At 44.8% G+C, this 13,326-nt stretch overlaps 1 protein-coding gene across 1 annotated transcript in view; it reads left to right on the top strand.

Annotated features, from left to right (window-relative positions):
• SMG6 (SMG6 nonsense mediated mRNA decay factor) overlaps positions 1–13,326 on the top strand; it is a 239,714-nt gene that overhangs the window by 51,896 nt on the left and 174,492 nt on the right. Inside the window, exon 10 of the mRNA XM_030861808.2 lies at positions 5,708–5,853. Coding sequence (XP_030717668.1) covers positions 5,708–5,853 — 146 coding nt within the window. The remainder of the gene's footprint in view (positions 1–5,707; positions 5,854–13,326) is intronic.

Below are 13,326 nucleotides of genomic sequence, written 5' to 3'. Positions count from 1 at the left end.
CACTTAAAGTAGGTGCTATGTTTCCTTATCTCTTTATTTCTTTTAAAATTCTCATTTAAAAAATCTTTTTTTCCCCTTACTACCTTTCTAGTCAGTATTTTCTCCTTTTTTCTTTTTCCTGTGTTTGTTCTTTAACTTTTTATGTACCTCATGTTTGCTCTAAGTCAGGATTTCTCAACCTCTGTACTGTTAATATTTTGAACCTTATAATTCTTTGTTGTAGGGGCTGTCCTGTGTAGGCTGTTTAACAGCATCCCAGGCTTCTACCCACTACATGCCAGTAGCATTCCTTCTCTTCACCCCCAGTTATGACAATTAAAAATGTCTCTAGACATTGCCAAATGTTCCCCGCAGTGCAAAATTGCTCCTGGTTGAGAACCACTGCCCTAGGTATTTCTTAGCTCTGTTAGAGACTCTTGGGACTAAAAAAGTTATAAATCTTGGTCCAGAGTATACGAATGTTTAGGAGATATATGTGTGTGTGTGTGTGTGTGTGTGTGTGTGTGTATATATATATATATATATATATATATATATATCTCACACATACACATACTTATATATATACATATACATATATATATATATATACACACACACACACATATATATATATTTTTAAATCAGGTTAAGCATTAGTTAGAACCTTATTTTTTCCCCTTTTTAAAACTCTCATATTTAGATATTTTGAAGGAAGTTTGAGAAAGGATCACAATAATGATTAAAAAGCTAGAAATTGATTTCTGAGAGGACAAATTAATCTTTAAAAAAATAAGGTAGGGCTTCCCTGGTAGCGCAGTGGTTGAGAGTTCGCCTGCCGATGCAGGGGACGCGGGTTCGTGCCCTGGTCTGGGAAGATCCCACATGCCGCGGAGCGGCTGGGCCCGTGAGCCATGGCCGCTGAGCCTGCGCGTCCGGAGCCTGTGCTCCACAGCGGGAGAGGCCACAAGAGTGAGAGGCCCGCGTACCGCAAAAAAAAAAAAAAAAAAAAGGTAAAAAAAGTTTTATTTGGAGACAGCTGTTGGGGGTACCCTAACTGTGTTTAAATATTAGGGTCATAACCAAATAGTTTTGACTTCTTTTGGATGACAGCAAGAGAAAAATAAAATAGGCTTATGTTGCAGCTGGAGAGGTTTGGGTTAGGTGTAAGAAGATTTCACAGAGGGAAGTCGTTCAGGAATTTTCTTCTCTGGAAGCCTTTGCGAGCGAATAGATTATCTCATTTGTCAGAGGTGGTTTGCTGTGGTCCAGATTATTTTTCAAGATCTCTTCCATTCCTGCATATAACATATTCTGTTGGCAAAAAGATAAGGCCAGTCTAGTTGCACCTTCATGAACAGTGAGTCGTCGTAGTGTTCATATGAGGAAAATATATGTAAATTCTAGGCACCTCAGCCCCTCGGTGAGTATTCCTCTTGTGCTCTCCTAGAGGTAAAAAGAGAATTGAGCCCCATATTTATTCTGGAAGGCAGAAACAGCAATAATTTTTCTATTGGAAAAAAAGAAGTATAGAAGTCTGTAAGACTAGAAAAGCAATGAGCCCGAGCCACACACAACAACATGGACTGCTGCCTAATTACCAAGAAGATGTGAAATGTGGGAGGCGTTGAAAACGAATTAAGAGTGAGGAGATTGTAATGGGGAGCAGCTGAAGACACATCCACTGTCCCGCCTGCCTGCTGAGAAAAGCCCCCCGTGGCTCTCCCAGTCTTCGTCTTGTCCGTGCCCCGTGTTCTCCGTTGCATCCGCGTATGCTTGAGGGCCTAATGTGTGCCATGCTGGTCTCCTTCCTCTCAGCAACCAGCGAAAAAGAGGTGCGGAGTGTTAGATGGAATCAAGTGCCAAAAAGAGTTTGTTTTTCTCCGCTGACTAGTTCTAAGACCTCGAGAGGGAACAAGTCAGAGCCTCTGTGGGCTCTGGTTTCCTTATCAGTAGTTTAAATAGATGATCTCCAAGGTCTGTTCCAGTCCTTATGTTCTGTAGCACTATGATTTTTTTTCCCCTCATTGTTACCCTGTCATACGGCTTAGTTGTTTTGTTTTGTTTTTTGCTACTGGTTCGCTCCTATCTTGTTCAGTTTTTAAAAATTAAGATGTTAAGAAAAGTTAGGGAGCCTGATTCTTTTCTGCAGAGAATGTTGTCTGGCCCAGCTGTGTTCCCCAGCATATGAGAGGTTGGGTCCTGCCCCGTTAGTCACTATCTGAGTCACTCACGGGTCTAGGTCCCAGTATTGTCTGAAAGACTGGTTTCTTGAAACTGCCATTCAAATGAGACAAGGTATCTCTGGAGATCACTTCAGAAAGCAGTCACTTTAGCCAGCCAGTATCCTGAAAGTGACCGTACCTTCTGCAGCTTTAAAGGATGGGACCGGAATCCTCTCAGGCTCAGGAAGGGGAATATGTCAGGGTGCCGTGTGGCTCCTAACAGACACTGGCTTTCCCCGGGAGAGGCAGATCAGACCTGTGCTCAGACTCCTCTGAGAGAGGTCGGGAAGCCGGCAGCCTGTAGACTTTTGAGTTGTGACAAACAGAATAATTTTGCTTCCCATTATAGCCTAGGTTGAAGTTACCACTTTAGTTTTTACTTGCTTGCCGAGTCATGCTATTTGCACAGCTTCAAGATCTCTTGGAATTCAAAGGCTCATGTTTATTTTGGACTCTGAATTGTTAAGAATATAATGTTTGTGTCTTGATTTTTTTTAAAATTATAAATGTATTATATACAAAAGCCAGAAGTATTCATTGTAGGGGAAATCTTTTTACTATATACAGTGCTTATTGTAAAATATTTAGAAAACCCAGCAACAAGAAGAAATAAAAAATTATTCTCACTATCCAGAGATGACTATCTACCACTGACACTTGGTGTATATTTTATCTTCTTTTCTATACATCACGCACACACATTTTCTTATTTATTTTTTACAAATATGTATAAAAAGGGGTCGCGTTAAACTACTTTAAAACTGTCCACATTTAATATATGTTGGACTTTCTCCCACATGATTAAAAAATCTAATACAGCTTTTAAAAAATAGAATTCAGTTGTATGGATGTGCCGTTTTCATCATCGGCTGTTGTTGGGCGTTTTAGGATGCTTCCAGTTTTGGGCTGTTATAAATTGCCGTTTTTTTATGCTTTCTCTCCTCTTCCTCTGCTGCTACTACTGCTGCTGCTTCTTGCCTAAAACTTTTACAATTATTACATAAGTAATGTATAAAATCTCCTTATAAAAGTATAACATTCTTTTCTAAAATTTCTTTCAACTCTCCCCCAACCCCTGTGCCTTCCAAAGAGATAATGCCGGACATCAGGTTATGTATTCTTCCAGACCTTTTTACTATATTTACATACTTACACATGTAGCCATAAAAACCATAATTTTATTTTGTGGGTTTTTTTCCTAAACAAATTGTATACTGTCATTATCTCAGTTTTGGTATAATTTTCGTTCTGCAATATGGGGTGGAGGGAAGAGAAAGAAAGAAAACTACTTACAGGTAACTTGAGGCCAAAAACAGACATCATTTTGGTTACGAAACTGGGCACCAGAAACGCTGTTATTGAGCTCTGAGGAAGAATCTTTTATCTGTGTGTCCTTCAGTTGTGGCCTAACAAAACTGATTTTTGTCTGAGAATGCCATCTTTCCTCATATCTCAGAATTGAAGTTACTCTAACTTATGCATTTGATTTTTTTTTTTCTTCTGTTTTAATCATGTTGAACTAGTTGAAAGGCGAACGGGGGATTTTTTTTTTTTAAACTTTCGGAAAAAAGAAGATGTGGACATTTGGCCTGGTGCTCTTTTGAGACTTCATTCTGACCTAGGGAGTGTTAATGGATCTGTTTCAATTCCCATCCAGGGAAGAGGCTTCCTCAGACACAGCCTCGAAGCAAGACTGTCCCACGTGACACTTCTGTCATGTCGTTCTGTGCTGGCTCTCTACCGCCTTTCAACACGGAGACACATGGCTCTGAAACTTGCCCAGTGTGGCTGCTTTTCAAGCAGAGTGAACTCTGCTATTCTCGTAACGAGAAGTGCTAGCCTCCCTCCCCACCTCCACCAGAAAGAGTGCTGCACAGTGTCAAGATTTAAAATGAAACCTTTGTTATAGCCCATGGGGAAAAATGGATCCAGTCCAGCCTCAAACATATCACTCTCTGCCATTCCAAACTGACCAAGAGTTTTAATGGTTCTGAAATATTTTAGAGGGGGGGTGAAAGAGTGTGTTTCGGTTGTTTTGTTGTTGTTGTTGGGTGGTGGCAGTGGCATTTGAAATGGCATGTGGGGGGAAGAAAGCCTGGCATGTTTTGTGCCAATGAAAATGAGGGCAGCTCAGCAGAGAAGGGCACTGGAATATAAACTGTAATTGACCCATAACTGTGGCATGACTTCTGGGTATTAGGAGGTAAGTCATAGGAGTTGCCTCCAAGGGCAAGGAATGAAGATTGCCAGGAGGCCAGAAAGCTCTGGAGTTTTCTGACCTGAGGAAGGTACTGCTCAGCGGGGAAAGGTTCAGGTGAGAGTAGAAGCACCTTTCCCTAGGACTTGAAACGGTTTTGTATCTTTTGAGGAGGATTCCCTTCCCTGTGGCTTTCCAGAAGCTATTTATTAATCCAGGCTGGAGCTCTCCCTCACCCCACCCCACAGTGTATCACAAGCAGTTTGTTTGTTTTTGAGGGTGGGGGGGCGTTGAGGATGGATGAAAGATACTCTGCTGACCACGAATTGTTCGGCATGGCCCTAAGGCCCGTGTGCCTGGTTTCTCTCTCTAGCACCAAGTTCAAATTTGCTTTTTATTTCTGAGGACTTCAGCTGTGGTTTGTTCCTGTTGCCAGAGGAGCTCCAGGCATGCACCACTGTTTGTGGCCACTTTTGGCAGGCATTGGTTTGAATGACCTCTCTTTAGGAGCCCTGGGTCACTGGCTAGATTTCTACCTCCCTACATTACAGGCTCTTCCTGTATTGGGAGTGGCAGTTGGCCAGGGCATTATATTTCCACTGGCCTGAAAACATACAGACCCTGATGAGCAGAGGCTTGTGAGAGGGAGGAGGACAGCAACACAGGAAAGACCGAAACAGATCATCAGGGCCCTAGGTCGAGGGATTCTTCCAGGGGAGATTGGGATCCTTAGGTGGAGCGATTAGTGTGAGAGTCCCTAAGTAGACGGCCGCAGAACTGCGTCTGGTTTTCTGAAGTAAAGCTTTGAGTGAAGAATCTTTAGATTCACGTACCTCTTCATAGAATATGGTTTTCATAGCAGAGAGTTTGGGGAATATGCCAGTCTTAGAGCTTAAAGGAAATTTGTTCACTATTTAGAAAAACTGATTGTTTCAGAGAGAAACTTTGATTTCAACTTGAATCCAGTTATTGCCAGAGGTTAGGAAATAGCATACCAAAGCATGAAAACTCATGGCGATTTATCCAAAAATTGAGTTATTTCCATCTCTAAACTCTGAACTTCTTTCTCTTAAATTTGTTCACAACCTTAGGGTGCTAGGAAGGTTTGTGAAAGTAGCAAAGAAATGTCCTAGACGTTAGCCATCTGCTTTTCCGGGAGGGGGGGCGCGGAGAGAAGGAGAGAGAGAGAGAGGAGAGAGAGAGAGAATGAGTGTGTGTGTGTGTGTGTGTGTGTGTGTGTGTGTGTGTGTGTGTACACCAGTTCTCTTGGGGATGTGCCTCACTGATGGGCTGGCTGTATTTGTAGGATGGAGACATTCCCCGCAGTGGCTGAGAAGGTCCTCAAGGAGTTCCAGGTGTTGCTGCAGCGTAGTCCCTCTCCTATTGGAAGTACCCGCATGCTGCAGCTTATGACCATCAACATGTTTGCTGTACACAACTCCCAACTGAAAGGTAAGGAATGTCCAGTTTCTTTATCTATACAGATAAAGATTAATCTAGCTTCTTTCCTATGCTACCATACCACTACACAGCCCCCCCAAAACACACACACACACACCCCCTTTTCCCCCATTGCCGTTCAGATCTTTAATTTACTCTCTGAAATCTGTGTGACTCTCTAGTGCTTGGGTGGGATGGTTGGAGGGAATCATGGGTATAGAGCTTAATTTGCAAACCCAGAGATGCTGTTGCACATCTGGCCATGCTAAAGGCAGCAGCAAGGCCTCTTGGAGGCTGCAGACCCAGAGCCTCTCCCAGGGGGGGAGGCATTGCTGAAATGTTTCATTGCAGAGACCATACTCTTGGCAGGGATTGGGAATAGCTGTTTCTGGACTCATGTACCCTGTTTGTTCAATATGGAAAAGTCTAGTTCCCTATGGGATATCCCTTGTGGGAGTCTGCCAGGGAGTAAGAACAGAGAATCGATGAGCTTTGGTGACTCAAATCTGGAAGCACAAAAATCACCAGGCCCAGAATTTGGCAAATGTACTAGTGTGCATTCCGAGATGCTTTTCTGAACACTGGGGTGTTTTTAGCATGAGGTGGGGGCTGGGGTAGGAGAAATGGGGGGTGGTGCTGGTTGGCAGGATTTTAAATGTTCTGATGACCAGGTCACAGTTGAAGGATGTCACCGGACCCCCCCCCTTTCCTCCACCCCACTGAGGTAAAGATGATGGGGTTTGACTTGACGGAAATCTGTGGCACGGAGGTGGCGTTATTTTGTGTGTTTTGTTTGCAAAGGAGACTTGGTCCTTGCTGCCAAAGGATCATCTCAGAGCACTGGCAGAGAGTGTCTGGTCTCAGGGCTGGAAGCTTGTCATCTGAAACGCCAAGAAGCGGGAATTACCCTATGGAGAGTCCGTTGTAAAACAGACCTGGTGTTTCTAGACAGAGGATCGCTAGTTCTTTCATCGCACCTTTTCTTAGTGATTTCTCTCACTCCGAAGTTGATTTGTTTCCCTTCCCGTTTGTATTTAGGTTATGCTTCAGCCTGCTGCAGGGGGGTGTTCTCCCCTGATGAGTGGGTATTCTGCACTTTCCCTTGAAACTTGGCTCCTCCTGGGACTCTGCAAGGTCCTCCGCTAGTTTGCCTGGGTTTTCAATCACATCTGAATCCTAAAGGGTTTTCTGCTTTCACGCTGCCTGCTGCAGCATTTAGAATTCCCGGAAGAAGGTGAGATGCAGAGGCTTAGGTGCCATTTTGAACTTGGCTAACTATTCCCAAGAACAGTTCTGAGGAAGCATGCAGTCCTGAGGGGCAGTGGAGGTTTCCAGGAATGAGGAAACAAAGTTTGTAAAGCGTGGTGAGGCCGTCAGTCCAGAGGGGAGGGAGATTGATGCCTTCATCGTTACTCCGCTGGTTGGGCTACCAAGTGGGAAGCTCACTGGACTCAGGGAATGGGGCCTCCCGAGGTGCCTTCCTCTTCACTTTCCGGCCTCCCTCTAACAACAGCAAGCTGCCTGTCACAGGGCTGCAGCCTCTGCCAAGGCCCTGTTCCTGCATCGAGTGACCTGGAGGTGGGGATGTAAAGACCCCGCAGCTCTTGCCTGTGGAGCATCTGTTGTCAGCAACTTCTGCTCCACGGAAAGAAATACGTTGGCCCTTTCATAGGCCACCAGTGAGTCCTTTTCCTGGAGCTGTTGTAAAGTAAAAGTTAAGAAAATATGGGTGAAAGGAAGGTGAGATGGTGAGAACAGAGAAAGAAGGAAGTAAGTGGTTCCCCTTTTGAGGCCAGGGTACTTTTTCTAGGACTCTTTTCCATGGTTGGTCATAATGAGGACCTGATAGCCAGGAAGGACATGTCGCAGCCTGTGCGTGAGACCCTACCACTGGTTCTGGCTTTGTCCTGGCGCTCACCTCCCTGGGGCAGCTGGGGCCGAGAGGAGTATGAGCTGAGGTGGTCAGAAGCTCCCAGGGTGTTTCAGGGAAAACAGCCTGGGCCACAGGATATAACACTCAGCCAGGACAGAGCGCTCTGTGGACGTGCTGCCAAGTCCCCGGTGTGCAGCTGAGGCGGCCGTCCAGACCCCACTGTGTGGGCTGCCATTGGGAGAGGGGTGAGCAGAGCACTCAGCAGAGCTGGCTGGTGGGAAGATGCGCTTTTCCATTTCCCAGCACATGAGTCATCTTCTCTGGGCCCCTGTGCTGTGCTTGCACGGACAGTGGCAAGAAGGGGGTGTTGTGGCTGAGCAGCAGCATCTGTGCCGGGGGTGGAGAGGGAAGGGGGTTGGGGAGAGGGTAAAGATTTAAATCCTTCACTAATCAGCAGCAGTTTGAATCACATTTTTATGAGTAAGGAAGTGATAAATCAGCCCTGAGTGTTCAGCCCCCAAGTCCCGTCAGCCGGTGCCCTTCTGAAGGCTTCTCTCCAGGCCAGTCTGCTTGCTGTCAGAGTCGCCACCCAGCCGCGGGACCCTGGCTGTCTGAAACCAGGAAGCAAGGGCCTGCTGCTGCCTGGCCCTCCCAGGTGCTTGGGGTCTGTGGTGATTTGGCAGTCACTGCAAGTTACAGAACATCTGGGCCATCATTTTTCTTTCCGTTCCTTCTTGGACGTGTCCTTCTGGGTGGGTGTTTGCATATGTCAGTTCCTGGACTCTGTGGAGAAGGAACGTTCCAGCCTGAAACAGCGGTGATCTGTGGCCCCCCAAAGCAGTCAGAATCCTCTCAATCTGTGCCTGACCCTTCCCTGTAGATGTGGTACTTAAGGAGGGCAACAGGGACGTCCTTACTAAAAAGTACATCCTTTGCTGATGCCTCTGATTCTTTTTTGTGTGTGTTTGATGCTACCCTTGTATAAGCCCTCTTTTCAAAATACCAATAGTCCAGGGTGGAAATGATACCGTTACTAACACTTCAGTGTGATTACTTTTCAAATGTGCTTTCCTTGGGGTCAAGAGACATAGAACTGTTTTAAAGCTTTGGACACCTCACAAGCCAAACGGAGGGGAAAAACCTAGATGGTGGTGAATGACAGGCATCTTTCCCCTTTTCTCGGTTATAGTTTTTCCTGGAGCTCAGGGAGGCAGAGGTTGTGAGATTTGTCTCCCTTCCAATAAGGGAAAATGAGTTTTGCCACATCATTTAACCAACTAAACTTTCAGGTCTCAGCAGTGATCTTAAAACTCACAAGTTCAGGGCTATTGGTGGGGATACCTTTATCTCCTCCCCTCATATGGGCCCTATGCAAAAAGCCTACTTCAGTGGGACTACAGAGAGTCTAGAATCCTAATACCTACACTGAAGTGGTTGGGGACAGATAAATTTGAGGGGTGTTTGGGGCCATTAGCATGGTGCCTGGTATTTCTTAGGCACTCATTAAGTATTCATTGAATGCATGGATGAGGAAGGCCAGGTTCTGGGCAGGCCAGCCCTCATTGAACAGTGAAGGAAACAGTGTTTCCTTCCTGGCCTTTGTCCAAAATTACCCTTTGGCGAGTGATGGGTGGTGGTGAGATAGGTGGTTCCCAGAGTGATGTCACACTTGGTGATCTCTCTGCAGCATTCCTGAAGGGAGAAACGGGGCCTTCTCCATGTGCCTCAGCATTTAACACTTCAGTAGCCATCTGATTGGCTGATGTGGTGCTGGAGGGGGAATGGTTGATCTCAACCACAAGCACTCTAAGAATTTTAATTTTTTAAAAAATTCTGTAATTTAAGGAAATAAAACTCTAGTTATCTTGAAGAGGAATAAATTGAAGCAACATTTGTGGTAGGGCATCACTGAAACCCCATTGCACCCCCATCTGTGCCCAATTTGCTCCAATATGGCCCCCTTTTTTTCCCCCTCTTTTTCTCTCCCCCTCTTGCGCTCTCTCTCTCTCTCTCTCTCTCTCTGTCTCTGTCTTTTTAAAAAATATGTTTTATAATTCCTGGAATCAAAACCATCTCAGGCACACACTGTTTTATTTTACTGTATTATTGGATTATACTTCCTATAAATCACTGGATGTTATTCATTGGCCACCACTGGAATAACTTCCCTTTTCTGTGCCCTGGCCCCCTCTTTTTCCCCCTCTTTTTCCCCCTCTTTTTCCTCGTCTTTTTCCTCCCCTACCAGTTCATAGAGTAAGCCTCCACTGCAGCCTTGCAGAAAAGCCCTGGTGGCAGCAAGAGGGCACCCAAGAGACACTGCTTGTGCTCCCTGTTCTTAGGGAACATTTAGGGCCTGGGATTGAGGCAGGGCTAGGCTGGCATTCCTTTCTTTATCATTTATGCTTGCTTTTATGGTTTGTTAGTAACCCTGAATTGCAGGAGGTGGTAGGAGGGAGTGCCACATGCATGTCTCCAGAGGGATAGAGAATCGCAGCTGTTAATATGGGACGGATAGAGCTTAACTCCAGTGTGTGGGATGCTTGAGATGGGAACCACACACCTTCACGCTGTGGTTGTGTATGCAGGTTGACTCTGGTTGAGAAGTTCAATTCACAACCAAAATGTCTTTGTCTGTGGCATACAACCACCTTAGAGACCTTTAGTAAAGCAATTTGCTCCTCTGTGGCAATTCACTTCTGTCTGAGTCTCTTACCCAAGCAGAATATATGAAGTGCCTAATCCTCTGCTTGTCAGAACAGTTGTACAGGAAATCCACCTTTCATAAAGGGTTAGGCTTGAGTTTAGCTGTGTAAACCGCCCCTCTCCTTCCACCTTGTCTATCTCTGGTGGTAGAAGCCCTTGGACTCTTCTCCTCAAGGATCTGTGTGGGTAGATTTCTACAGGTAATCAGCACTGCCTGACCTTCGTTTTCAGGACTGCTCAGTTTAGAGCAAATAAACGAAGAAACAGCCCGCTTGGCCGACAAATTATGTGAGAAATAGATTCAGAGGTCAGAAGAGGCAAGGCTTTAGGAGGCAGGCCAGGGGAGGGTGCATCCCTTAGCCATGCCCTCTATCCCTCTGGGGGAGATAGAACTATCAACAGGCTGCTTAGCACGGACTTCTTCCCTCCATATTCCCTGGAAAAGAAGAAAAAGTTAAGGAAGTGAGTTTGTCAAGGGATCTTCCTATCTTCCCTATTCTGAATTCCAGGGTCCTTGCTGTTTTCAGAATGAATCCATTACTTTAGGCTGAGGGAGGAGAAGCAGTTGTGAAAAGCTAAAGAAATGAGAAAGTTCACTCATATCAATGAAATTAAGCCTCTTACCATGTCGGCTGACGAAACGATTTCTGGTTTTGCCCCAAGGTGATTGTGTGGTTTGGTGTCCATGGCTGCTTTGCCTTGCAGTGCAGAAGTGCAGTATCCAATCGTGGCCTGGTCATTAACGTGGGCTAGAAACCTCACCTCTGTTGCCATTTTATAGCTTCTCAATTTGATTTTTTTTTCCTCCTGAATGGACTTATTCTGAAAGGGAGACATTATTAGGGGTTAGGGTTGATGCTGGCAGCAGGACTTCCAGCTCCCTTTTCTGAACTCTCTTTAAGCTTTTCCTGAGGAGTAAAATTCTAAATTTACGGAGGGCACGGGCCAGATGTGTGCTATTTGTTGAATACACAGGGGAAATGAGTAGGTTCTGGGGATGGGGGTTAGGGGGAGTAAGTTGTACTTTGGACCCTAACCAACTAAATGTTGATCTGGGGAAGAATTGTAGCTTTCAGAGGTAGTCGCCAGTAATGACAACAACAGAACAACACTGTGATAATACCTGATGACATTTTATAGTTGCTACATATGTATTCTCATTTGATTTCTCCCATCAGCTCTCTGAGACAGGTGGGACAGATATTTTGTGTCCTATTCCATAGGTGGTGAGAAATATACCAGAAAAGTTGACTAACTTAAGCAAGGTTGCACAGCTAGTAAATTACACCTCAAGGGTCAAGCCTTCTGTATGAGAAGGCACACGAAAATTTCTTTGGACCTAATTGAGACAGCTAAACAAAGCAAGGAATCCCACCCTGCGTCCCCTCTCCCCCCACAATCTGAGCAGCTGCTGTTCTTTGATGAAGAAAGTGATCCTTGAGTCTGATCTGAGAAGAGGAACAGAAGTAGAAGTGAGGGAGTTGAGGGAGTCAGAATTCTCCCAAATTGCTTGAAGCTCAGGTGGAGCCACAGGTAATAAGCTGGCAGAAGGACATGGTTTGAGCAAATCAGGGTTGTCTGGGGTCCATGTTTACCACTGTCATAGGTGAGGGCACTCTCCCCTCACAGTGGAAAGCATTTTTCATGACCAGTTGGTAAAAGAAGTGTTGAATCTTTCTCTTGCTTGGGATATGTAGTGTCTCTTTAAAATAAAAAAGTACTTTTAAGGAACATTGTTTCTTATTTTCACCATCTTTTCCAGTATCCGCCTTGCTTTTTGAAAAGAGGTTTTTCACATGCCGTTCTTTTTTTTTTTTTTTCGGCCTCTCACTGTTGTGGCCTCTCCCGTTGCGGAGCACAGGCTCCGGACACGCAGGCTCAACGGCCATGGCTCATGGGCCCAGCCGCTCCGTGGCACGTGGGATCTTCCCGGACCAGGGCACGAACCCGTGTCCCCTGCATCGGCAGGCGGACTCTCAACCACTGCGCCACCAGGGAAGCCCTCACATGCCATTCTTAAATGAGACTGTGATTCTCTTTTTGGCCTGAAGGGAAGGTGGGTATGTCATTCATACTGAAAAGGGTATGAAAGTGTAAAATATTTGAAAGAACAATAAAGTGAATGCACATACAGCCAGCACCTAGGTTAAGAAATAAAATATTGTCAGTACCTCAGAACTGTTCCCTGTGTTTTTCATCCTCATGGTAGTTCCCTCTCGCCCTTGCAGGAGCCATCATCCTGACTTGTGGAATTAATTCCTTAGCTTTTCTTTATAGTGTTATCATCTAAGTATTGTATATACCTCTAAACAGAACATAGTTTGCTTTTGCTTGCATGTAAATGAAATCATGCTAATAATATTATTTATATTCTTTTCTCTCTGGCTTATTTTGTTCCAGGTAATGTTTGTGAATCTGTCCCTGTCAATGTGTGTAGTTTGTAGTTCATTCATTTTGCATTGCTACAGTACTACATTTTATTCATTTATTGCAGTTTATCCATTCTTCTGTTTGTGGACATTTGAGTTGTTTTCTCTTTGAGGCTATTATGAGCATTGAGTCCATTGACAGTCACGTAATACCATCCTATTTTTTTAAAGTCAGTTCTATTGAGGTCAAGTTTACATACACTAAAATGTACCCATTTTGAGTGTGCATTTCAATGAGTTTGGCCAATTTATATACCCAGGTAACTAGTCATCATCACAGTCAAGATACAGAACGTTTCTATCATCCCTATAAGTTCTCTTTGTGCCCATCCCAGTTGATCTCTATCCCTACCCCTGGCCCCAGGAAACCACTGATCCACTTTCTGTCACCATACATTGGATGTGTCTTTTCTAGAGTTTCATATAAATGGAATCATACATTGTGTACTCTTCTGTGTCTGGCTTCTTTTGCTCAGTGTA

Source organism: Globicephala melas, chromosome 20 (assembly GCF_963455315.2).
Source record: "Globicephala melas chromosome 20, mGloMel1.2, whole genome shotgun sequence".
Taxonomy (NCBI): Eukaryota; Metazoa; Chordata; class Mammalia; order Artiodactyla; family Delphinidae; genus Globicephala; species Globicephala melas.
Note: the sequence above shows the minus strand (reverse complement) of the source record. Positions and strands in the feature narration are given on the sequence as shown.